The following is a 26,436-nucleotide window of genomic DNA, read 5'->3' on the forward strand; positions in this document are numbered from 1 at the left end:
GGATGCATAAACAATATAATTTTATTTTTCAAGGTGAAGACAAATGCTTCACATTTTCGAGACCCAGTGTCAGGTAGGAGGGCTGAGTTCACTCAGGGAAGAGTTTTAGAGGGTGACCAAGGAAAAATGCAGTCAGATTGCTTGTCAGCATGCACTGAAGCTCGATGTGACCTCGTGTGTGCATGGCACCCAGGCAGGACTTCACTGGGAAGGATACTGGAAGGAAAGAGAAGAGAGAGATGGGAAATAGAGGAATTTTACAAGGAGAAGAAAGAAGAAGAGAGTGTGGGAAGGAGGGACATACAAGTAGGCAGGATCACTGTGTTTCTCTTTTTGTGTCTCTGATGATTTGTTCATTTTGACAATCACATGGTCCTGAATCACTGAGACTCACGATGTTTCCATTAACCAAACTCTGCAGGGTGGTGGACACTGGGTATGTCAGCACACACCATGTCCACATGGAATTATCTTACAGCCTGGTGCGGGGCTTTCCTAGATGGCGCAATTTGCAGTGCTTTCAATCCACCTGAGCAGGTATTAGTGATGCCATAAAAAGCCAAGGGTAAATTTCTGCTCTCTCAGAAACAATAAAGATGATACCAAGGGCAGAAAGACATAGCTTCACAATTTAACGAGTTTTCAATGAAGTGTTAACAGCAACAGAGGCAAACACCACTCTGTGAGTGGACCCCGTCTCTGGACTGAGGTGGGACCGCTGCTGTTCACTCTGTGAGTGGACCCCGTCTCTGGACTAGGGTGAGACTGCTGCTGATCACTCTGTGAGTGGACCCCATCTCCGGACTGAGGTCAGACTGCTGCTGTTCACTCTGTGAGTGGACCCTGTCTCTGGACTGAGGTGGGACTGCTGCTGTTCACTCTGTGAGTGGACCCTGTCTCTGGACTGAGGTGGGACTGCTGCTGTTCACTCTGTGAGTGGACCCCGTCTCTGGACTGAGGTCGGACTGCTGCTGTTCACCCTGTCTCTGGACTGAGGTCGGACTGCTGCTGTTGACAGTGTCCCATACAGTGTCCCCTCCTGCCGCACAGCTAGCTCACTGTAGCAGCACTTACTGTAAAGGATCCAGAGACCTAAGTTAAAGAATAACAAGCACCCAGTTCCCCCTTGTTTTACAGAGGCTAGCTTTCTCCCGCCTCAAAGTTCATCCTGTTCACTTTGTGCCAAATAAATTCCCTCACTGCCCAAAGGAGCCAGTTTTCCAGGTTTTATAGTTGCTTGTGACTTACAGGTCATATATTAAAATGTCCACTGTAATGTAGAAATCCTTTGAAAGCCATCCTGGCCAGAGGATGGGAACATCAATGCCCTTTTGAAAACAGTATAATCTACTACTTTTGCCTGAGAGGCTCATACTGCAAAACTTGAAAAGATTTTAATTTTTTCATTTATTAACCTCATTATCAACTTCATTCCTGTTCCTATCACAAAGAAAACCCTTAGAAAGTTGTCTACAGACTGATAAAAATAAAGCTTTAAAAATGTTACAATAACTTTTAAATTGTTCCAATCAAGATATAGGGGTGAATGTGGTCAATGTGTATGTTTACTTGAACAGTCTTTCTGGAACCTGTCACTCTGTACAATGGAGACATTCCAACAAAGAAAAACAAAGAAAAATTGGGCATGTGAGCAGTTGGAAGGCTGAGGCAGGAGGACTGCCATGAGTTTCAGGCCAGCCTGTGCTAGATGTGATATTCTGGGTCCAGGACGGGGTTGGGTAATATAAGAAAAATAAGGAAACCAAGTCCAGAATATCTAAGACATAATAACGTACACGCTGTTTCACTGAAGACAAAGAGAACATGACGTGGTGCACAGTGCATGTCATTTCCCATCAGCACCTGAACTTACTGTACAAGATAGCCAGTGGCCGCAGAAGACTGCTGCTTACCTCTTCATAAACCTTCTTAGCACTGTCATTGTCTCCCATCAAGAGGTATCCCACGCCAAGGTCGTTTTTTAATGTAGTATCACCAGGAAACAGCTGAACTAGCCTCTGCAGGGTAAGCAGGGAACCTCTCATGTGACCTGATGTTGGAAAAACAATGAACAGGAATAAAAATATTATGTGCTCCTTTGAACTGAGAATACAAACCATGAGAGCAGACTCAACAGAGCCTGAGAAACACCTTACACCTGACTTCATCTATGAATGAATTCTTAAGCCCTGAGCAGCATAGTTATAATGCTATACATAATTGCTATATGTAGATACTAAATACAACATCAATCATAAAATGTAAAGACAGGCTTATTTCCTGAATCAATCCACATTTATATTTTTATCTTAAATTCCTTCTTCAAAAAAATGTCAGTTTTCTAATTCCTTAGAAAAATTGTTCTGCTGAAATAATTTTGGCTTATTAGCTTTAAAATTTTTAGGTAAAGGGTAGATAATGAAAAGTCCAACTTAGGGTTGAACAGTCAGTAGAAAACTTAAACGGGCACTGAAGGACATGAACAGGGCTTCACTGCGGATGCCTTCTCTAACTAACCGATGTCACTTGTCTCTCAGTACTGATCTAAAGAGCAGAGGAGACATCTTCCAGTACTATGGGAGCCTCTGGTGGACGACAGGCTAAGGTGCACCACACAGCCCAGGAAATCTCAGCTGCTGCTGACTTCGTGGCTTTCCCAGGGAAACAGTCTGGCCCACTGTCAATGCTCTCTGTCACAACTGGAAACATAAACTTCAAACGAAGAGAAAGTGCTAAGACGAGCAGCACTTGGGGAAAACTACCTCACAGTCCACCGAGGCTCAGGCTTTCCTTCTGCCTTGGAATTTCTCCTGTCAATGATGCCAACAGTGCAGACACCTGCTGCCTGTCCCTTCCACTCTGTGTCCTGGTCCCCTGCTCTACTGTGAGGCAATTTCATCTCCCTGCAGTTCCAGGATCTCTGACTAGTCACCTCAGAGCCTCCCTCATGTGACCCTGCCTCATGTGACCCTGCCTCATTCTCACTTCACACTAAACATGGAAGAACTCCTGTGAGAGGTCTGACATCTTCACAAGCGACCTTGATCTAGGGCTGGGAGGCAAGAGAATCTACTGGTATAAAAACTAAGAGAGAACCAAAGAAATCCATAATTCTAAGTTGAATAATATTTTAACAAATTCTCAAAAAAAATCAAAATGAATGTAAAAATCCACAATGATTTTGTATATGTTTATATGAGCATGTGTGTATGCAAACAGAGGCCAGAGGACCTTGGGTGTCCTTGCTCAGGGGCTCTCAGTCTTGTATGCTTGTTTGAGAAAAGCTCAATCACTGGTACGCTGGCCAGCTTTGCAAGAACAAAGACCTGAGTGCGAGACCCAGAATCCAAGTGAAAAGGCCACACGTGGTGGTGCAGGCTTGCAATCCCCGTGCTTGGGAGGCGGAGCAGGCAGATCCTTGGGACTATCAAGACAGCAAGGCTAGGCTTATGAAGAGCCCCAGGCCAGTGAAGACCCTCCTTAGAAAATAAGGGGAGATGGCACCTAGGTTTTCCTCTGGCCTGGATGTTCACAGATACTTCACAGATATGTTCATAGATACATGCACACATGCACATGTGAGTGTACAGACAGGCACACATACCCCCCCACACACATACATGTACAAAATTACTGACGTCAGGATTGGTTAAATGCAGAAAAAGTCTGTTTAAGATGCACAAGTTACCAGAAGCTAATTGTAAAGCTAGGCTTCTTCCTAAACACCCTGACTTTGAGAAGGTACCATGTTCCTGCCAACACAGGCGGACATGTGCCATCTCTTACCAAGTTAGCACTCTGCTTCTTACCTAGAAACTGCTGTCTTTCTGAGCGTCGCTTCAAGCTCAGCTTCACCAAGTCTGTGGGGGCGTCGGGCAGGCTGGCGGCCTCCTGGTAGGTCTCGATGGCCCTGCGCAGAACTTCATTGCTCCTCCTCTTCTCTGCCAAGTCATCTTCACACTAGAGGACACCCCCAGACAGATCAATGTCCCATGACCTTTATGCTTGTCCTTTCCTCCAGAGATCCATGACAGTCAATGTTAGACATCTTTTTAAAGAGAAAATTGGCCTTTTCTTTAGTGAACAATACAAACAAGCATAAGCAGGTTAGTAACGGCCTTTTCCGTAACAGGAAGAAAAGGTGCTACGGTGAGGAGAGCTGTAAGATCAAGGCGATAATTCCTAGGGCTGGTGGGCGTGGACATCATGATGTATGAGAACATTATACAGACAGCACTCTGGTCTGCAGTCAGTACTTCCATTTGTGTGCTCAGTGACTCATTCACTTCATCCATTCATTCATTCAACAGCTCTTCTCTGAGGCCAGACAACTGTTCTATGTATGTGTCGCACTAATTGAACAAATCAGGGTGAGCTCTTTTCTCATTTTGCTTCCATTTAGGAAAGGACAAAATGGCAAATACAAACCAAGGTTCTGTGCATAGAAACAGTGGGCTGATGTATGATGGATGTGGAGTGGGAAAATTACTGGTTTACTCAGGCCAATCAGAGGAGTCTTAAAGAGGGGACAGACTGTGAGGCTATGGGGAAAGATTTCAAAAGCAGGGAGAATAGCAAGGGCTGTAGCTTCCTAACACAGCAGGAACAAAGGAAAGGCTGGAAGAGTGGAGGGGAGAGGGAGGAGACAGAGCCATCAGGTGATTCGGGGCCTGGAAAGCTACTGAGGATTCTGAACTGTTCTGCAAGGAGAAAGATATGGGTTTTTCACATGATCTAATGCCTTGAAAGGATCCAAGGGGTTGTGCTAGCCACAGTATTGAGAACAGGCTGATGCTGGCCTCATGCAGTGGTGATGAGTGGCAGGAAGAGACGGGACTGCGGATTCATCTTGAAGGGCAGGGCCAAGATAGCTACAGCTTCAGTAAAGAGAGAATGAACTCAGGGTTTGGTGTCAGTGACTACTTGACTGAACTGTCAACCCCTAAGAATGGGAAGATAGGACAGAGGTGGATCTTGGGGAAGCATGGAGTCAGGAATTCAATTTTGGATACAGTAAACCAAATACCAAGTGGAGATAAACACTCAGAAGGTCCATTTCTGGGTGTGGACTTTGGGGAGAGGTTGGCATTAAGGACACATACATGGGAGGTGTCAAGGATAGATATGGTATTTAAAGTTGGCAAGCTAGAAGAGTCATGAGTGTAGACTCAGAAGAATTCCAAAAACTAAATCTTAAAATTATCTAATGTTTCAAGATCATTAGAGGTTGGGAGACACAGGAAGATGAGCAAAGGGGATAAAGAACAGTTATGTAGGAAGAACACAACAACACAGCTGTTGTTGTTGTTGTTTTTACTCTTAGCTCTTTGGGGGCCCACCACCCATATAAATTACACATGGAGGTTCATTCTTAATTATAAATGCCCGGCCTTAGCTTGGCTTGTTTCTAGCCAGCTTTTCTTAAATTATCCCATCAACTTTTTGCCTCTGGGTTTTTTCCTTTTCTTACTTCTGTATATCTTACTTTCACTCTTACTCCGTGGCTGGCTGTGTGGCTGGCATCCTCCTTTCCTTGTTCTTTTGCTCTTTCTTCTTTTCCTCCCAGATTTATCCTTCTTTTGTTTTATCTGACTTCCAGTCCCACCTATCCTTTCTCCTGCCTCACTATTGGACATTCAGTTCTTTATTAGACTATCAGGTGTTTTAGACAGGCAAAATGACACAGCTTTGCAGAGTTAAACAAATGCAACATAAAATAATGCAGCACATCTTTGCATTACTAAGCAAATGTTCCACAGCACCAACAAATGTAACACATCTTAAAATAATATTCTACAATACACAGCAATGCTCCAGAGGCCAAGTGGAATATGAAGGTTTTAAGAGAAAAAGAAGTATGCTCCAAGTGGGCACCAAGATGGACAGGAGGAGAATAGTGAAGAGAATGTAATGGACTTCTCTTATGTTCAGTGGCTCTGACATCATTGTTTCCATGGGTTTGTTGAAGACATGCACAGAATGGAGCTGCGTCAAGAGAACAAGGGAGGATGGAGGAAGAGGTAACTCCTTCAAAAAGGCTAGCTGTAACAGGAGCCAGAACATGTGTCTACAGATGTGGGGGAGGTGAGAGCCCAGGGAAAAGTCTTCATGATGAGATAGTACACCATGTTTCTCAGTAGATGCAAAGACCCAGAAGAAATGGAAAATCTGATGACAAGAGAGGACACAAACCACATGAAGTCTTCTAGCAGGTGAGAAGGGAAGGGGACAGGATAGTTCATACCTGTCAATGGATGGATACAAGGTATCAGTACAATTGTGCAAGAGGGTAGAGTCTCTGGACGCTTTTATTTTCCTAATACCCAAGATTCATAACTTGAGATTGAGAACTAGGAATGAAATACCAGAGGCAGGAAAAATAGTGGGGGAGGAGGGGGTGTGCATAAGATGGATCTCAATAGGTTATCAGATTTTACAGACTTTCATTTCAAGACCAGCATTCAAGAAAAATTATAGCAGTTTGATGCTGAAAGTAGTATATAAGCTTTTAAATCAGAATATGTGAATATAATTACTATTTAACATAAAATGTATGCTGGGTTAATATGTGAAGTCTGAGAACTTGGTAAGAAAATCCTCATATCTCCTCCCTCAGATGGCAAGTCATTTATTTTTAAGAACCAACATCAATCGATAAAGACATGTGTGAGAATGTTCTTTTCAGAAAATAGCACATCAATAAAACAATGTGCTAGCATGCATTGACTGGGTTAAGATTCCCAGGCTAATGAGGGCTCACATGGAAGCCGTGATAGATCATCCTTGCTTGATGGAAATACACGTCAGACAATTCCACTAACTTTTCAAGTCTGCAGTAAGCTCACCCAGGGGACTGAGCTCCCAGGACAGGAAGTTCCATGTCAGTAATCCATCCTGGTCACACGTCCTTCCCCTGACTATTCATAGCCAGCTTTTCTACTTAATCAGCTTATTGCAAGTTTGGTTATAGTGAGTTAATTTCCAAGACCATGAATACTGATAGTTGGCTGAACAGAAGCAATGTCCCTGAGCTGAGGGAATTCCACAGAGACCACCTAGTGAACCCTCTCTATCTGGAGTCTGCAGAGCCACCCAACAGAACTGAGGTCTCTGCAAATGCCAACCTCAGTAATCCATCAACTCCTTCAGAGTCAGACTGGAAAGAGAAAGACATACAATCCATGTGCCTGTCTGTCCCTTCTCAAGCCCCTGGCTCTTTCACTTCAGACGAGTATAAATACCAAAGTAACATAAAATTCTTAAGAACTCTGATAAATGAAACTAGCAGCATTTGTTTAGAAATTGGAAATGTGTAGAATGATTAGGGTTTTTGTTTTTTTTTTTTTGACAGTTTTATATCTATAGATCACACAAGCCGGGCTGAGAATGAGCTTTTGTCACAGGACATTTCTGTCACATTCTGTGGATGGACTAATTCACTCAAACTTCCTAGGGGACGTGTCACATTGTACCTCAGAGCCATTAATGATTTGTGAAAGATAATGAAGTGAATTCAGTTAATAATTTAAGATTTTTGTGTTCACTGTTTAGAGAACTTGGTCAAAATTGAGTTTCACAGAGATCAAAGAGTAAGATGTAATGAGTGATACTTAAAAATATAGACACTATAGTTTGTATTTGACTTGGTGTTGACTCTTTAAGATCTGTTGAGATATTGCAAAGAAATTGCTTAATTTGCTAACTGAGAATTGGAAAAGCCACAATGTAGTCTTTCTTACAAAATTTGTCTATTTTTATTTTTAAAACTCCTATAAATTTAAAGTTTCCTTTAAATTACTCTATTAAAATTTAATTTGCCATGCTTAACTTTTATTTTATGCCACATTAGTGTTAATATCAATAACATCTGTAGCATAATATCTTAGAGATTAAAAAGTACTGCCTGAGGCCCACATCTCAAATTCCTCCTGTGAAAGAAAACCGCACATACAGCGATCACTACATTCCAGAGGCTCCAGTAACCATGATTAAAATCACATACAGAGAAAACTTGGAAAGTACAAATTAATTTGCCATAGTTAACATTTGCACAACCATTTTCACTCCAGTTAATGGGCTTTCCATAATCAAAGGACTTGATATTAATGACAAAACACATCACTTATCTGGACATTCTAAGTCTTTTGGTGATAAACTTTCTCTCTCAATAGCAACGTAGTTTCTCAACAATACCCAAGTAGTTTACCAAAACCACACAGTTGCTATGCACTATACCTGGTATGTACCAAGGACAAGGGAAAGTTATTTGTATCAATTGTTTTACAAATTTGATTTAGGTAAATTTAACTAATGAAATTGAATGAATTACTTCTAATGGGATAGAAAGACTCTGAGCAGCTGGATCTCGTGGCCTCCACCTTCAGTTAAGAGCGAGACATGCTGTCCTCCTACAGACATGACTCAAGCTGTGAGGGTCACACACAAGGGGATACTGTCTGCTTCTCCTGGCTCCACTAACTTCTGTAGCCCTCGACCCATGGCTCCCAGGCTGACTGGTCATCTCCTTTGGTGCAGGCCACGGTACCAGGGGTGGCTCGAGTCCTGAGGCAGAGGACACTGCTTGATGAAGTTCCAGCTAAACTTCACCAAGAGATTTGATCAAAGGCCGGAGGCTTCTGTTTTTGCTTTTAGGAGTTGTTTGCATAATGGGGAGTTTTCTGCTTATCCAGCTGCAGGGAAATATATTCATGTTCCTGAGGGAAAACTTTGAAGATAGGAGGTCTTATCCAGAAAGGAGAGTCATAAGAGTCTTCCTTGTGCCCCAAGGACTGTGGTACCAATAGGGTGGATTCTGAGAAACGTCTTGCTCAGCTCTGGATACAACATGTCACAAGTATATCCATTGCCTTCCTTTCTGGGAGCATATAAAAGAACAGGTCCCTACTATAAAACTAAGGAACTGAAAAATGCTATAATCAGCCAGTTAAATGCTTACTATGACATATTTTGTAAAGCTTGCATTTTAGAAAATATCAAATGATTCTACACGTAACTTGGTTAAGGTAAAAATAATTTCAGATTGTCTAGCATACTGTAACCACATAAGGAGGTAGCCTAGACATAGGCTGTAAAAAAAATAGAAAGTCCTATACTTTGCAGACCGTGAGAAATTTGTAACTGCCTGATTGACAGCCACTGTCCAACGGTGTTGTTTTGGGTAAGACTGCCCTGAACTTTACTTTTTCACCCTGGACATTTTTTTTTTTTTTCGAGACAGGGTTTCTCTGTGTAGTTTTGGTGCCTGTCTTGGATTTCACTCTGTAGACCAGGCTGGCCTCGAACTCAGAGATGGGCCTGGTTCTGCCTCCAGAGTGCTGGGATTGAAGGCGTGTGCCACCACCGCCCGGCTTCACCCTGGACTTTAATGAGGAAATAGAAAAGGACCCGGGCTCTGCTGCTTGCCGGATGACTTGTGTAATCAATATGCTGTATAAAGGAACAGTCTCTGGCTGAGGGAGAGAGCTGCTGAACCCTCAGGTGTGCAGCCACCCCTTTCCCCAACCCCACACCTCCTCTCTGGGACCTGAACCCTGCTGAAGCTGGACTTCAGTCCTCCTTCTCCTCCATGAAGTTTACTCCTTGACATATTTTTTTTTCTACCAGCTCTGGCTTTATTCTTGAGCTCCAAATTCCATAAACCTAGCGGTCTCCTTGACGCACCATATGAATACCTGATAACCACTGCAATTGCAAATTTCAGCTCAACTGCTGTTCTGCTTGGTCAGTAACTGGCATTATCTTCTCCTCAGCTATTCATAACAAACCAGGAGTCTCTGGTCAATTCTTTTTCTCTGACCCTTCCATCTGAAGTCCTTTCTAATCTATCCCTTAGCCCCGTCCATGGCCAGGTCACAGTCCACGGCACCAGCATCTCAGGCAAACCACATTGTGACAGCTGCCTACGTTCTGTGCATCTGATTCTGCTCTCAGAATCCATTTTCCAACTGGCAACCAAAGCAATCTTTACAAAAAGCCACCAGATGGTCACCTTCATGAGTAATAGCCTCCAAAGGCTTCCCTAGGCATGGAAAACGAGAGCTGTGAGGAGCTGTTGGCCTCCCTGTCTGCCCCCTGCCCCAGCAGGCCTCTCTTTCTGTTCAGGTTTCTGCTGCCAATAGAGCTGCCACGAATCCTGGCCTGTGTCTGTCTGTTCCCTCTACCTAGACAGCTCCTGCACGACCCTGACACGTCTCAGCTACCGGCTCCTCCCAAGAAAGCGCAGTCTGTTCTGCCAGCTTCACTCACATCCTGCAGCCGAGACGCCTCCTTTGCTCTTGCTTACAGCATGCATTGTGAGGTAATGTGATCTGATTGCTTATTTTTAATACCTTGTAAGATTCAAAAATATGTTCATTTATAAAAAACCACCCAAGGCTTTACTCAAACATTACCTCCCTGGTGAGCCTTTTCTCTGCCACACTGTCCTTCACAGTGACCCCTCACATGTCCAGTGGCTGTTCCCTGCTTCCTTTTTATTCTCCTCACAGCCGCCACTGGCAAGTCCATGCATGGTACTTCCTTGTCTTATGCAGCCTCTTTCCTTCACAATGGGCTTTGGGAGTCCATGTTGCTGAGGACCTCTCTCCAATCCCAGCAGAGGCTGACACACAGTGGCTCTCACTACCTGCCTTTAGAGTCAGTAGCTCTCAGTCGTTCCTTGTGTTATACGGGAAACAGTTTCAAGTCGTCTGCCTATTATAACAACTGACACCTCAGAAATGTCAGCTTGAGAAAGGGCAAAAGAGCAGATAAGCCTTGATACGCAAGCCATGCAGTGCGGAGCCTGGCCTTTCTCTGACCTTACACCACAGGAGGTGACATCTTTTGCCTTGGTCACCTAAGGGCTAGATGCTCAGCAATTAGAAGCCATTCCTGCAGCCCCGGGCTTGCCTGTGCTGTTCACACTAGGCAACCCTGGACTTAGAACTCCACCTCACCTTGCTTTTCTCATGGAAAGCCTCCAAAGATCATGCTAAACCTCCCTTCATTTGCCATCTTCCCATGTGGCAGAGCATGGGGCCTCAGCTTCCTATCATAAGGTCGGGAATACAGCAAACTCCTATGTGCAGCCATGTTTGTGTCCAGAGCTGACTGACTATCAAACAAATGCAAAACAGATTTTCCCAGCACAGCTGGGCTCATGAGGAGGTGAGCATGGCTACGCCTGTGACAGGAGCTGGATGAAGAGGTGAGCGTGGCCACGCCTGTGACAGGAGCTGGATGAAGAGGTGAGCCTGGCCACGCCAACAGGAGATGATAAAACTCAGAAGAGGAGATGGTGGAGAAAGAATGAGGAAGGAGGTGGCTGGTAAGAAATGAGTCAAGGAGTCAAGTTGCCGGGCGGTGGTGGCGCACGCCTTTAATCCCAGCACTCGGGAGGCAGAGCCAGGCGGATCTCTGTGAGTTCGAGGCCAGCCTGGGCTACCAAGTGAGTTCCAGGAAAGGCGCAAAGCTACACAGAGAAACCCTGTCTCGAAAAACCAAAAAAAAAAAAAAGAAATGAGTCAAGTCAAAGAAACTACCAAAAGCAAAGTGCCATCCATGTCACAGTTTTAAAAGTTCTCTCCAAGGCAGACTTATTATCACCAGCCACCTAACAGAGCCTAAAAGCTCCAAAGAGGCTGAAATGAAAACCATGAGAAAATACAAATGGAAGGGATGTGGGGTAATGGAGGACCCATGGCAAAGGTGTCCATTTGCAAAACCAGAGACGAGTCATCTGGATGTCACTAGACTGGACAGATGCAGTATTGAAAGCTACCTCAATTAAAATTGTGTGTTTTCCCTGGGTGGATATATATATACTTGAGAAATGACCAAGAAGTTAGAAAGCAAATGTGAAAGAGTGAAAAATCTGATTACACAGAATATGTGAGCGCCGGGAAAGTGTTCTGAGACGGGCCCAGGGTACCTGTGCTTTGCCATATCTCGCTCGTGGGCTCTGAGGGTACTTGCGAACCAGTTCCTCAAACGCATTCATTGCTTCCTCGATTTTACCCTGTTAGAGAGGAACAACTCCGTAAATATAACCCCAGTGAATAATTAGCTTTGTTAAAACAAAGCTGTGTCAAGTTAAAACAAACATAAAACTGTATGAGTATATCTTAATTTTTAAAATGAAGTGAGCTGAAAATGATGAAACATGAATTTTGCTGACGACAACCACATTGTCCTCAGTCTCCAGAGTCCCCACATGTTTTCCTAATGAAGACATTTAAGTTACACGTGGGGACAAACAACACTGGCAGAAGGACGCCTCAGGCCCGTCGGAGGCAATGACGTCACCACAGCTTGGAAGTGCCTGAAAGGATGAAGAAAAAACAAGAAGACCAGAAGACCGTCAGGGCCACTTGGCCAGGGCACTGGTCTCCGGTGGAAGTCAGGGTTGATTTGGCTCACCAGACTGTGTGGAACACATGGCTGCCTCTGTGGCATGCGTGAGCTCATGCCTCTTTCTCTACGGTTCTTTAAAAATAAATACCATCAGTTTCCTATGGGGGAGGTAAGAAATTACTGCAAATTTCATGGCTGGAGAACTGAAGGCTGAAACTGGTTTCATGATATTGGAATCAAGTGCTAAGTGTACCACTAACAGACCTAAAGGCTCCAGGGGAGAATCTGTTCATGCCACTCTGGCTCCTGACGCTGTCGGCGTTTCCTGGCCTGTGGCTGCCTCGCTCCGCTCTCCTGTCTTCACACAGCCCTCTTTTACATCTGTCTGTCTTGTCTTCCATCTGGACCAAATCTCCGTTTACCTTTCTAGGAAGGATACATTCACATACTTTCCAGACAGCCCATAAAAATCACACCTAGAAAGAGGTTTCCAAGGCGACACTTATGGGTCCCAGGAAACAGGGTTATCTTTTGAGGGGGGTCATTGTTCAGTCTACCAGTAGGGGCCTTAGTTTCCTATGGATGTGGGACTATACCCCCATTAATCGGGTGGCTTAAAACAAGAGAAATTTGTTCTCTCAAAGTTCTGGGCAAGTAGATGTTAAAATTACTTTTTCTTGGCTGAAATAAATATTCTGCCAAGACCATGCTTTCTCCAGAGGGAAGTCCACCCCTTTCTTCACGTGTTCCTTGACGTGTGGCCCCACCACTCCTATCCCCACACCTTCTCTTCTATGTGTGTGCCACCTCCTGCATCAAATTCCCCTTTTAAGGAAACGTGGTTCCACTTAGGGACCAAATAGAGAATTCAGCATAATTTGTCTCAATCCTTAACGTAATCACATTTGAAGGACCTTTTCTCCAAGTAATGAAACTTGTACAGGTTCTGGGGATTAGCATGTGGTCATCTTTTGGTGGACCATTTCAGCTTCTATCATATCCAAAATGTTATTGCCAAAGCCCCTTTCATGGGCATTGTACTAGTGTACCACTAACAGACCAAAACCACAGGCGCACAAGATTCATAACAAATTTTACAGCACATCATTCCTCCTTGGTAACTTATCCTTTGGATCGCCTCAAGCAACAGGCTGTGTGGCTTTCATAGGGAATCATCATACGTGCTCACACATGAGATGACTATAACCAAGTCTGTCTGGTTTTAGTCAGCTTCTCTCCCTCAAGATCTTTCCTAGCTACTAATACTGCTATCAATACTTATTCTGATTTGAAAAGCATATGGTATTTATAAGTAACTACCTAAAAATGAGCTGTCCCTCAATGTAGCTTACTTACATATAGACAGCTCTGGAGAGATGTGTACATGGGCCACAGTTTCGGCATGAAGCCAGTGGGCAGTGCTAAAGGACATTCTGACTGCAGAATCCACTGGAGTGATGTGGGATCATCAGAACCCTTCACTATCCACCTGCATCAACAGCAGAGCATGTCTCTATGGGCTCAGTGCAGACAGCTATTATGCTAAACAACATATTCCAGTCTGCTTCTGTTTCTCTGATTCTGCCTGCATGGAACTGGAGGTGACATCATCTGTAGCATGATTTAGAGGCTGAGGTGTGACCTTCCATGTGCTCATGCTACTGTGGCTCTGTTTAATTTCTTACCACCACCATCTCCTACCAAAAAACCCCAAACAAACAAACCACCATCAACAACAACAATCAAGAGTGCAAACATTATCTCCTCCCTTAAAACCTTTCATTTAGAATGCCACTATAGTAATAATCCTATTAAAATATAATACCTTTATAATAAGTAATTCCAAAAAGTAAACAAATATATTTTATCAGATTATTATCAAATCTAGGTTATATCTACCCCTGTGGGGGTAAAGAGAAGTTTTAAATAACACGTTATTTTAAAAAATCCAGTGATTCAGAGACAACAAGATGATTCAGTAGGCTAAGGCACTTGTCACCAAGCCTGAGAATCCAAATTTGATGCTGGGAACCCACACAGCAGGAGAGAAGAGATGCCAGCACATTGTTCTCAGATCCCCATGTGTACAGCACAGCATGTGTATACTCACACATGTGAATATACACACATTATATACACATCAGTGAATAAAGAAGTCTACTTTTAAAGCTTTAAAACTTAGATTATTCAAATGTCATCTGATTTCACACAAGTTTGGATATAACAAAAAGCAAGCACATGCTTCCGCACAGTGCAGCATTTGGATGTGAGGAATGGATGAAACTGCACTAGCTGTCTGGGGCACCTTGGCTCTGTCCTCAACTATTCCTGTATACTGAACTGTATCCTTTGGAAATACTAGCTATAAAGACAATCATAAACAAGACTTAATTATGTTGATGGTTTTGTCACAACATATCTTGAGAGCAGATGTGGCTGCCTGTCCTTCTCCTTAATTTGCCCTCTTACAGACTCACAGTGCTCCTGAAGGAAAACACCATAATTTCTCCAAATGAGCAAGACTGGAGAACACACTGTGGATGGTGCCAGCACTTTAAATCCCACTGACTTATGAGCTCCTTGGTAACTCAGTCTGTTTATCACTCATTAGAACCACAGAAAACTCCTTTTTTAAAGTCCTTCTTTTATGTTTCAGCCTAAATGTCACCTTTACCTACAGCCTCCCCATGTTTACATGCATGATCCAGAGCAGAGAATGTGGGGGAAACACAATGAGACGAAAGAAAGGGTCCCTGCTACATTGGATTAAGAAATACAACCGCCCCCCCCCCCCCCCCCCCGACACACACACAAAACAAAACCAAGCAAACGACATCAACTACAAAACTCATAAACGGCTTTGCTTAATGAAGGGAAACAAGACAGATGCAGAAATCATTTTATCTGTCAAAATCCTAGGTGCAGTGAACAATCACCATCTCCAGCATCCTCTAGAGTTACCGTTTTCATCTGCTGGTGAGCAGGGCTGACCAAACCTCAGCTGTGGAGTCTTGTCTAACGCTGGTCACAGAGGCCTCCTTCTTTTGCTGCTTCCAACAGACAGGTGAGAAGCACAAACTGAGCCCGCTACCACCCCTAACTTGCAGTTTTTCTTAGCTGCCTCCCTGCTTGCATGCCTTTAGCCCACTTCTCTGCAGCAAATGGCCGCTCCATAGAAAAGCACAAGACAGAAAAACTAAGGACCACTACAGACTACGAATTTAAATATAATCTAAGGAAATTTCTAAGAAAAGCAAGCAGATAATTAATTAAATATCCTGACTACAATCAACATATTGTGGACTATATTATTCTTATATTACATGACTATGACCAGGCTAAAAGAGATAAAGATTTCAATATAATGTCAATTCATTGTTTTCAAAAGCTGAACCATCTAGTAATAATGTAGAACATTCCAATTACTTAATGACAGAGCAGAGTTGTCAAGAGCTTTACCCAAGTAAGAAGAACACTAAGCCTGCATCATTTGATGGCCACAAGTGTTGGATTTGAGACGTCTTGTGTCTGTTCTGAGGTCTACAGAATTGACTGGTGGTCAAATGGCAGTTGGCAGTGGTAATATTTCTTTTAATTCAAAAAGTTTTACAAAAAGCAGGAGGGATTTAGGACTAATACATATGATATTTATTTTATAAACAAGGAAACTGAAGCCTACAGTGACCGAGTAGCTGCAGAATCCATGCAATTAGAACTGGACAGAAGTGGGCTGATGCTAGGCCAGAGGTCCTGCTGGCCATTCTCTTCCACTGTGGCCCTTGGGTGCAGTTATGCCCCACGGGACTCGGTTCACACAGAAATGTACTGAGGTGTGAGGGAAGATCATGGGTTATTTCTTTTATGTTTATTATTGTTCCTGTTGCTATTGCTACTGCACTTTTCACAAACCTGAAATCCCCAAGATTTTAATGGTGAAACCATTACACATTTTTGTTCAAGACAAAAACAGCAACCTACCCTTTTCCGGAGCTTTTCTGCAGCATCGAGTTCAGCCTTAACTGTTTTATCGAATTTGTTCAGAAGTTTAGGCTTCTTTTTCTTAACTGAAAGAGAGAGAGAGAGAAAGAGGTTGTCCATTTGATTTGCTTTTTGTCAAGGCAGTTATTAAAAATAAGGCTGAGAAGCTAGGTTTTGCTAGTTTGCTTTCAACCACTGAGCCGGTAAGACCCAGGAAAACACTACCATCCTGCAGGCCATCCCACACTTCAAGGCTCAGATAATTCCCTTTGTACAAATGTAAGGCAGGAGCCATTTTGAAGAAGTCAGTGAACTTTTCCAACAGTGTGTACTCACTTCCTAATTCTCTTGGGACTCAAAATCTCCTCAATGTTGCCAGTCCGTCTGGTGACCTGTACCCGCCAGCTTTCCTTACTGCTGTCACTGCTTCGGGATGTCACGATGCATACTCATGCTTGACGGCAAAACCCACGACAGGAAGTCACCACGACCCTATAGTCTACGCTTCTGCTAAATGTGAATACTGCAGCCGCCCTCCTTATCCTTAGCACCATTTCTTATGCCAATTTCGCCATAAAAATGGCTTCTCTTGTGTTTCTCAGTTGAAAATTTCTCTATGCTTTCACTCAAAGCCATGTGGCTGGTACAACCTCCCGATACTGTTTAGTTTGCTAGCTCTCTCCCCGCCCATTCCTTCTCCCTGAGGCTTCCATCTTCTTCCCAGCCTCTTCTCTCCTCCACCATGAACATGTTTCCTTGATGGTTCTCCTCCATATGACTCCTGTTAGCATATTTATCCCTGAAGTTACTGAGCCCAAATTGCAGGCTCCTGCAGGGTAGCACCATGTCTTAAACCAAAGCTGAGTCTTATCGTTTATTTAGCAAGTGGTCTGGGGTCCTATGCAAACAAAAGCCCTTCTCCTCAAAGGGCATCACACTCTGCAGGTGTCAGGGCAGGGCCTGCTGGTGCACACTGGGTAGTGCCCTGCAATACTCAGGTGCATCCAATTCCCTGGGAACCCAGTTGGTCAAAGGCAGAGGCTTGAAGGGTAAAGCAGAAGCTTCCAGATAGAGAAGAGGACTCAATCCCAGAAATGTGATGCCCGAGAAATCAATCTTTTCTCTGCCTCACTTGTTGATGTTTTTGGGGTCCATCAGCATGTAATAATGCTAAAGTCTCTGTCATTTTACAGCAGATCAACCAATCCATCCAAACCCCAGCCTCCCCACGTCTGCTCAGCCTCCCCTCTCCATGACCTCACAGTGGCACTTCGCCACCTTCCCTCTCAGCACTCTGGCTTTCTCACCTAACACATGGGGAAACACAGGCCTTCCAGAGGGCAGAGTTTAGCAGTTAAAGGTTGGTGGCAAAAGTCTGAGGCTCAACTCTATCACGGCTAACAACATACAAATACATATATATATATATATATCATTGCGGGTTCTAAACCCGAGTCTCTCGTGCTTTAAAATTGGGGCAGGGAGGTAAGAACTAAATCAACTCTGTGCATGAAGCACTTAGCACAAGGCCAAGGAGCCCTTCCTGAGTCTTCCGCTGTTAATGCCGACATCCCCACAGCCCACCTGCTCTTTTCCACCTTGCTTCTTTTTTTTCAACATAATTTTTTCTATTGATTATTTGGGAATTTCACACCCTGCATCCCAATCACACTCACTTTCCAGGTCTGCCCCTCTCCTGTGACATTCCCCAAATGATGATGAAGATCAAGGGGGGGGGGGGGGCAGGAGGAGGAGGAAGAAGAGGAGGAGGAGGAGGAGGAGGAAGAATAAGAGGAGGAGGAGGAGGAGAACACAGGTCCAATTTCTGTTGCCTATACACACTGGAACATGGTCAAGCTCGCAATTGCCACCCCCTTAAAGAAAACTGAGTCCTTCCCCACCCACAGCCCTGCCAGAAGCCCTCAATTCTGGAGAGCTATATACTTCAGCATCCTTATCACAATTTTTAAGGTTATTTTCAATGGCTTCCTGTCTAGGCTGTTAATTGTGGGGGTGGGGTGGTGGTGGCAGGGGTTGTCACCACAGCCTTCTATGTCTCTCATCTTCAACTGTAAGTCTGCAGTCATCAATGCTACCAAGGACATCCACATGGTTTCTAGTGTCAGCATATGCTACAGATCTCAACAGGGTCTCTGGTGGCAGTACAGACTGCAGACATCAACAGGGCCTTCTGCCAAAGCACAGGCCATGGACACCATCATAGTGCTCAGTAGCAGCACAGGTCAGGAACATCAACACAGCTTCAGGGCAGCACTGACCAAGGACATCAATATGGCTTCCCAGGAAAGACAGGCCCATGAACATCAACATGGCCTCAGGTGGCAGAACAGGCCACCCACATCAATATGGCCCCCAGCAGCAGCATGGCCCAGGGATATCAATATGGCTTCAGGTAGCAGCATAGACCATGGATATTCATACGGCCTTTGGTGGTAACACAGGCCACAGACATCCAAACGGCCCCAGGCTGCAGTAGACCACGGACCCAGACATGGCCTTGTGTGGCTCCTTCTTGTTTCACTAGACCTAGTTCTTCCTGCTTCATCTGCTTCTGCTCCCAGCCATGGTTCCTTCCAGGACACTGCTGGGTCCCCTACTTTTCATCCCTGTTCTCTGGCCTCTCCGTGAGCTCCACAGCTTCTCCCCTCTGCTGGACCCTGGGATGATATGTCTCTGGGGTTCAGTCTTCAGCAGCCCATGGGGCCTTTATAGCTTAATTTTCACACCAACTAATAATTGTTTATTTAGCTATTTATTTATTTTGCATTGCCTGTCTACAAACACAGATGGCTTGATCTCAGTAGACCAGAAACAGAGTCCCTTACTCCTCACACCCCGTAATGGCCTGACTTTAGAGAATTCCACCCTGTCTACCAGAGACCCTCATCGGCAACTTGGTCAGAATGGGAAAGTAAAACAAGAGCAAAGGAGGGACAGGTGGGCTACAGCCAAGGAAAACGCTGGCTCTTAGCATCTCTCTCTGAGCACCTCACCAGGCTTTGCACACGTGGTTGCTACCCTCTGTCTTCCCACACACAAGGAACTAACTTCACTGATGAGACTGTTAAGGTGGCAAAGGGCTTAGTCACCTTGACCTCTCTCCTCTCTCTCACCCACATGGAAGGAATGGGATGCCTATTTGTTGATTTCCAAGAGAAAAGTTGCCTGAAAACCCTTAGCCCCCTGCCTCTCCATAGGACAGAGGATATGAGTTACTGGTAAAGGATATGCCTGTGTGTCTGAGTCTCAACCCTTCATCGCCTCCCAGAACATGTGTGTGGAGGTAGGTTGGCTGCCTGAAAGGGGGACAAACATAAATTAGACAGAACGGTTCAGAAGAGTGCAAGCCTAGGGAGCTACCTGACCTCCTCAAGCACGGGGTGGTCTCAGAAGAGGGCAGCCTCAGTGGAGTTCATCAACTCATGGGGGAGGCTCCCACCCTGAGGAACTAGAGCGACTCCGCTACCCAGGGTGGGCGAGTATGCCCACTTCTGGGGTCCAGCATTAGGACATCTGTTATTCTTTATGAGCCAAGCCTCATCTTTCAATCATCACTCCTCAGAAATAAAGCTGAAACTTTAAATATTTTAAAGCGCATTCTTTAGACAGTGAAAACAACTTCTCTGATCTTCATTTGGCTTGTTTCCTTCCCCTTCTCACCTCTATTTACTCCTAGTTTTCTTGTTGCTGAAAACCTTAAAAACGAGATTGAAAAGATTGCCAACTAGTGGGACTTCTCAGCATCCCGCTGTATGTCAGTATATACGCTGACATAGAAATGAAACCAGTTCTGGGTGTGGAACGGTGGTGGCTGGAGGTCCTGTTGTATTGTCTCAGTGAAGACGTACATCTCATGTGTCCGCAGAGTGACAGCGGGGCCTCCAGGAAAGCCTGTGTGAACCTGACTGACTGCAGGCTTTACTGCAGGTCTTGGAGGTTTTCCCTCCAGGAAAGCCTGTGTGAACCTGACTGACTGCAGGCTTTACTGCAGGTCTTGGAGGTTTTCCCTCCAGGAAAGCCTGTGTGAACCTGACTGACTGCAGGCTTTACTGCAGGTCTTGGAGGTTTTTCCAATGTGTCCTCTGTGTCACCAGGCATGAAGCTCAAGTTAATATGAGATTTACTTAGGAGAAAAAAAAAATTATTGGCAGTTTAGGACACCCAGAACAGTCTACATTAAGATTAAATGCCCATTGAAGAGTCACATGGAAGTACCCTCGTGCCACATTTCCATAACAGCACAAAAATAGACAAAATATCAAAACCTCACAGCATCCACTGCCAAGAAAGTAGTCTGCCCATTTTTCATTCTGAAGTCCAAGTTTCATCCTATCATGGCTATTTTTATTTTTAAATGTTTATAAACACACAGAAGCTTCAACAGTTGTAAAAGTTCACCCCTTCCTTATTCTGAGGCAAATGAGCAAGCTGTAGGAATGATGAGTCCCAGTTTCTGTCATGACAGGACTTGGCAAACTTGCTTAGGCTCCTGTACTTCAGTTTTCTTATTTACAAATGAGAGCTTGGGCTGGTTCTCCTAAGATCTCTTTGCCTCTGATTTTCCTTGATTTAAATAATGTGAATAGAGTTCATTCCCCACTCCCCATGCTCTAGGGATTAAACTCCAAGACTAACACATGCTAGAAACATGCTCTACCACTGAGCTATATTCCCACTTCCCTTTCTACTATTTTGAGGCAAGGTTTCATTAAATTTCCAAAAGCTAGATTTGAACTCATTCTAGACCCCAGGCATGTCTGGATGTTGTAATCCTCCTGCCTTAGCTGCCTAAGTAGCTACGATTATAGACCTGCACCACCATGCCCAGTCTCCGAGCCTTCCAAAGTAGACACAGTGGGACTGGGAAGGATGGTTAATTTTTGTTGAATCTGGATAACTTAAGATGGCTCATGAGGACTCGGTCTACATTATAGTGAAGACTGCTGGTTTTTAATCTTTGTCAATACAAATCTTTTTCCAAAAGTACAAAGAAAGAAAAGGAGACAGCTGCGCTTCAAACCCTTGCTATGCTGTAGCTGAAGTATAGAGACAAATACAGTGGAAGAGCACAGGCATGGGAAGGGCACTAACATTAGATACTCAGTCTGCATAAAAATTCATCATGACTCCTTTTATGCCCCTTTAGGCCATGGAAGATGTTTCAGAGTGTGGTACAAGGGAGAAGCTGGCCACTGACAAAATACCCAGAAGCCTCACATTTTATTTGATCTGCTCCACCCAAGCAAAACAATTTTCCCAACAAAACACACAAAAAACTAAGTTTCTATGCCTATAGTGCCATATTATTCGGAGGATCTTCCAAACACAGTTTGTTCAAGCTACTGCATTATTCAAAATAATCTTGTAGATCCCAGAACATCCAAAACAAAGCCCAAATTCCTTGAAATGTCAACCAATGCCAAATCCTCCCCATGGGAAATGACACCATGTGTTGGGAGAACATATACAAGGCTCCCATGTGGACACTGACTACTTTATCTTGCATTAGTCACCAAGGAGAGAAAATTCAAAATCTTGTTACCTTCTAAATATTATGGTTGTGTTTGGAATTCAACAGACAATTTCACAAAGAAGCTAGAGTCTCATGTAAAGTTAGCTTTCCATTCCTGTGACAATAAACCAGACGATCAACTTATAAAATGGTAAGGTTGATTTTGGCGTATATTTTCCGAAGCCTTAGCCCATGCTCAGCTGATTTCAGGCCTGGGCTGAAGCAGAATATCAAGACACTAAGCACAATGAGGGAGGGCTGCTCACTCTGGGCAACCAGAAGGCAAAAGAGGACAAGGAGGGGATGGCACCTTAATATCCTTCCACCTCGGTAGTACATGAGCTGGAGACAAAGACTTCAACACAGATCCTTGGGGAGCACTTATCCAAACCACAACTAGGAAGAAAGGCATTAAGATGAAAATTGAATTTAGGAAAAGTGAGTACAGGTTAAGTGTACAAGTAAGTCTTTTAGATTTCAAAAATGTAGCATTTTTGAATCTTTGCACATGTAAAATAAATTACATTAGTAAATCTTGGTTTTTGGGGTCAAAGCTACACATAAAATTCATCTATTCCAATTTATCATATATATGTGAATACATGTATATGCATGTATATGCATGTATACATCATATACATGCACACGCATATACATAAGTACAAACACAACATGCACACCTGAAGGAAATTTTCTCTTGTGTTTTGAATGATAACCATCACATACAGTCAGAGATGGGGTTTCTGCTTGTGGAATTGTTTCTACGCACAAAATATTTTAGCTCTTGCAGCATTTCTGACTTTCAGATTAGGAATAATTATTAATATACCTGGGATGAAACAGTGGAACCTTCCTGGAAAAAAATGGAAAACAAGTACACCCAGGCAAGGGTGGCAGTCTAGACAGAGGAAACAGTATTTATCCTGTAACTCAGTCACAATCTGTTCAGAAAGGGAGCTGCCTGCATGCCTGCTTTTATTTACTACAGATGCGATCAATGCACCCTGCTCCTGATGCTGTGATTTCCCCCACAATGATGGACTTCAACCTTGAACTGTGAGTTGAGACAAGCCCCTTCCCCTTTAAGTCGCTTCTGTCAAAGTATTTCATTACTGCTACAAGACAGGAGACCAAGGCAATCAGTAACTCAGACATCTGTTATTAGCTATTTTTATTTTAAGTGATAGGAGAGACAAATGATCATCCTGATTGAACTCTGAGGCTTGTTGCCACAAAATACAAATTCTCGTATGAGCAAACCTGAATTGTCTAGACTACCAGTAGGCTGAAGGTGTGGCACTGCTCAGAGAGCACAGGTACTGATGTGCTATCTGCCCATGTGGAGGTGGGACCTACTGATGCCGAATGCTGCAAGAGCCAAGAGAGTCCAGGGCACATGCTCGGTGGCGATCATAAGGTGTGCAGAGGAACAACACAAAGCCCACCACAAAAGACCAGTGCAATAAGAACCCAGACAAAGGACTCCAGATGTCCATGGAAGCCACGAAGAGGGACAGCAAATATGTCTGTCGGGCTGCCTTAGAGACCAGGTTTCTTCCTGTAGTCCTGGCTGTCCTGGAACTCGATTTGTAGACCAGGCTGGCCTTGAACTCACAGAGATCCACCTGACTCTGCCTCCCGAGTGCTAGAATTAAAGGCGTGCACCACCAGTGCCAGCAAATACATTTTAAATTACTAATTAAACAGACATTAATTTAACTGTGTGACTGTCTCCCACAAACCCACTTGAAATGCTGTACTTGTTCAAGGGAAACAGTGTTTACCTTGAGTTTCTTCCTGTCTTGCTTCCTTGAACCAGCATTCCCACCTTTCTCAAGTTGGCCCTTTGTCTCTATTTCCATCTCTGCCACTTACTACTTACCCGAGAAGCCTACATTTCCTTTATGTAGCCTCTAAAATATGGCATGAAATTGCCTAGTTGACTTTTCAATGGTGTTTTCTCTATCTTGCAAACCCTTCCAATACTTCTGTTAAACAATCCCCTATTTCACACGCTGTGGTCCTATTTCAAAGCAATCCCATGAAGTTATCTATGATAGTTCATCAACAAAGAACACCTTTTTCTGTGCTTATATAACACTTTATTCCTAAGGGGGCGGGGGAAACAACCTACTCCTCAGACTGATAACGTGGTTGTATGAACAGCACTCAATTTTCCCATTACTTCCTGACCTCGCCCCTTGCAGGCTTATTGTTTCCACAAGCAAAGGACTGACCTCACCATCATGGATACCCAGCATTTGGCACTTCACCCACCACAGAGAAATCCCCAAGAGCTGTTTCTGGATGCAGGAATGCAAGAACAAAGCAAGACATTCTAGAAGGGATGACAGCAGTACTGGTTTGTAATGTAGGCATGTTTACTTCCTGAAAATAAAAGTCACAGTGTAGCAGGCTTTCTTTAGGGCCACCTACCAACCCCCAAGTCATGGCATGGAGACTTATTATTAGTTATGAATGCTTGGCCTTATCTTATGTCCATTTCTTGCTAGTTCTTATAACTTAATTTAACCGGTTTCTCTTCATTTGCATTTTGCCTCAGGCTTTTTACCTTTCATTCTGTATGCCCTCCTCCATGTCTGGCTGGCTGGCTGGCTGGTTGGCTGGCTCTCTTTCTCCCTTGTTCTCTTTCCATTCTCCCTCTAGCTGAGATTTCTCCTCCTACTTACTCTCTCTGCCTGCCAGCCCCGCCTATACCTCTTCTGTCTAACTATTGGCTATTTAGATTTCTATTAGACCATCAGGTGCTTGGGGCAGGCAAGGTCAAACAGCAACACATCATTAGATAATTAAACAAATGCAGAATAAACAAAGGTAACAAACCTTTACATTGTTCAAGTGATATTCTACAACACAACAGTGCTAAGCAACTGAGGTATACAACAAACGAAGTATATTGCTTTAAAGAATGACTAATCCAAACTGTTCAATGCACCATGGTTGGAAGGATTGAGAAGGAAGACAAGAAAAAGAAGCAAAAGCTCAAGCTATTTCCCACATTTTATTCCATTTAAAGTTTTAGTGCATTTAGTAGGTCTGTACAGGTATGACAAGATACAGGCACAGCTAACCAGGAGGTTCTTGGTTTGCAAAGCTCAGCTGCTTGTAGTGGGACAGCAAAACTCCATAACACAGCTTTCCTTTGCTTAATATGTTACCAACCACCACCCCAACAGTTTCATTCATGTAGCCCAGGCTGGCCTTGATTTTACCATGTATCTGAAAATGATCTCGAACATCTAAACCTCTTGCCTCCATTACATGATAATAGACATGAGGCCCCACACCAGGTTTTACAAAGTACAGGGATCAAGACTGAACCGAGGGCTTTGTGCATGCTAGGCAAGCACTCTAACAATTGAGCTATGCTCTGGGCCTCTATTACTCTTTTTGTTTTGCTTATGAAACAAAGGTCTTACTCTGTTGCTGAGACTGGCCTTCAACTCTCTGTGTCAGATGATTTTCCTACCTCAATCTCCCAAGTTTTTGGGTTTATATGTGCTTGTTACCATACCAGGGAAATTCTTGGTTGATGTATAGTTGGCATTTATTGAGCACTTAATTGGTTAAACACATGCCCCTTATCCAGGATACATATTCTGTGAACAGTGGAGCCAAGACTCGGTCTCGGGTTGTCCCCAGTAGACTACAATGCCAACACTCTTTACAATTGCTTCCTATCTCTGGCATCTGGCCCAGACTCTGAGGAAGTGGGGTGTTCATAGCTTTGATGATGATGGCAGAGTGGAATTAAGTATTAGTGTAAGTAGTACATTGTACAAAGGAACTAACAGAACTTTGTATTACTGTCTCTAAATATAGGTAGTTTAAAAAAAACATAGTAATTTTCCTTCATTTTGTGTCTTAAGCACCAAGTTACATCACACAGACACATGAGAGAATGAGCCCCAGTGTTGCCACTTCTGGGTGATATGAAATATCTGGCTAAGCCTCTGTGTCTCCATCAGTACAATGGGGGTATCTGACTTCACCTACCTGCCATGGGCGACAGTCATGGGCATGAAGCACCACACCAACGTTAGTTACAACTTCTACATATGGCATCTTAATTTACTTTAAAATTCTGCTTCTTAATTCAATAGAAAATCTGTATGAGTTACTGTCTTAGGTTTATATTGCTGTGACAAAAAGACCATGACCAAAAAGCAAGTTGAGGAGGAAAAGACTGCTGTTCCTCACTGAAGGAAGTCAGGACAGGAACTCAAACAGGGCAGGATCCCAGGAGGCATTTCCTCAACTGAGGTTCCTTCCTCTAATGACTCTAGCTTGTGTCAAGTGAACACACAAAACCACCCAGTACTGTATTAGAAAATGTGTAAAGGTTTTGTTTGTTTGTTTGTTTTTAATTCCAGATTTGCCCTATGGTCAAACACTTCTCTGGTAGAGCAGGTAAAGGTTTAGGCAACTCTTTTGACCCATACTATACCAATGGAGCCATAGTGTACTTCTCATGTTCCCCAAACCCCATTACACTTTGAGAATCCCTAATCCAAAATCCCAATCTGGGCAAGCGAGATGACCCACTGAGT

At 43.8% G+C, this 26,436-nt stretch overlaps 1 protein-coding gene across 7 annotated transcripts in view; it reads right to left on the reverse strand.

Annotated features, from left to right (window-relative positions):
- The window catches only part of Asph (aspartate beta-hydroxylase), a 226,473-nt gene that overhangs the window by 53,570 nt on the left and 146,467 nt on the right, over window positions 1–26,436 (reverse strand). For all 7 annotated transcript variants that reach the window (XM_052716096.1, XM_052716095.1, XM_052716090.1 and 4 more), the window contains 4 exons: window positions 16,333–16,418; window positions 11,933–12,019; window positions 3,810–3,960; window positions 1,914–2,050 (listed from right to left, as the gene is read on the reverse strand). In XM_052716096.1, coding sequence (XP_052572056.1) covers window positions 1,914–2,050; window positions 3,810–3,960; window positions 11,933–12,019; window positions 16,333–16,418 — 461 coding nt within the window. The remainder of the gene's footprint in view (window positions 1–1,913; window positions 2,051–3,809; window positions 3,961–11,932; window positions 12,020–16,332; window positions 16,419–26,436) is intronic.

The sequence above is a fragment of the Peromyscus californicus genome, unplaced genomic scaffold (assembly GCF_007827085.1).
Source record: "Peromyscus californicus insignis strain IS unplaced genomic scaffold, ASM782708v3 Scaffold_5__1_contigs__length_169319896, whole genome shotgun sequence".
NCBI lineage: Eukaryota > Metazoa > Chordata > Mammalia > Rodentia > Cricetidae > Peromyscus > Peromyscus californicus.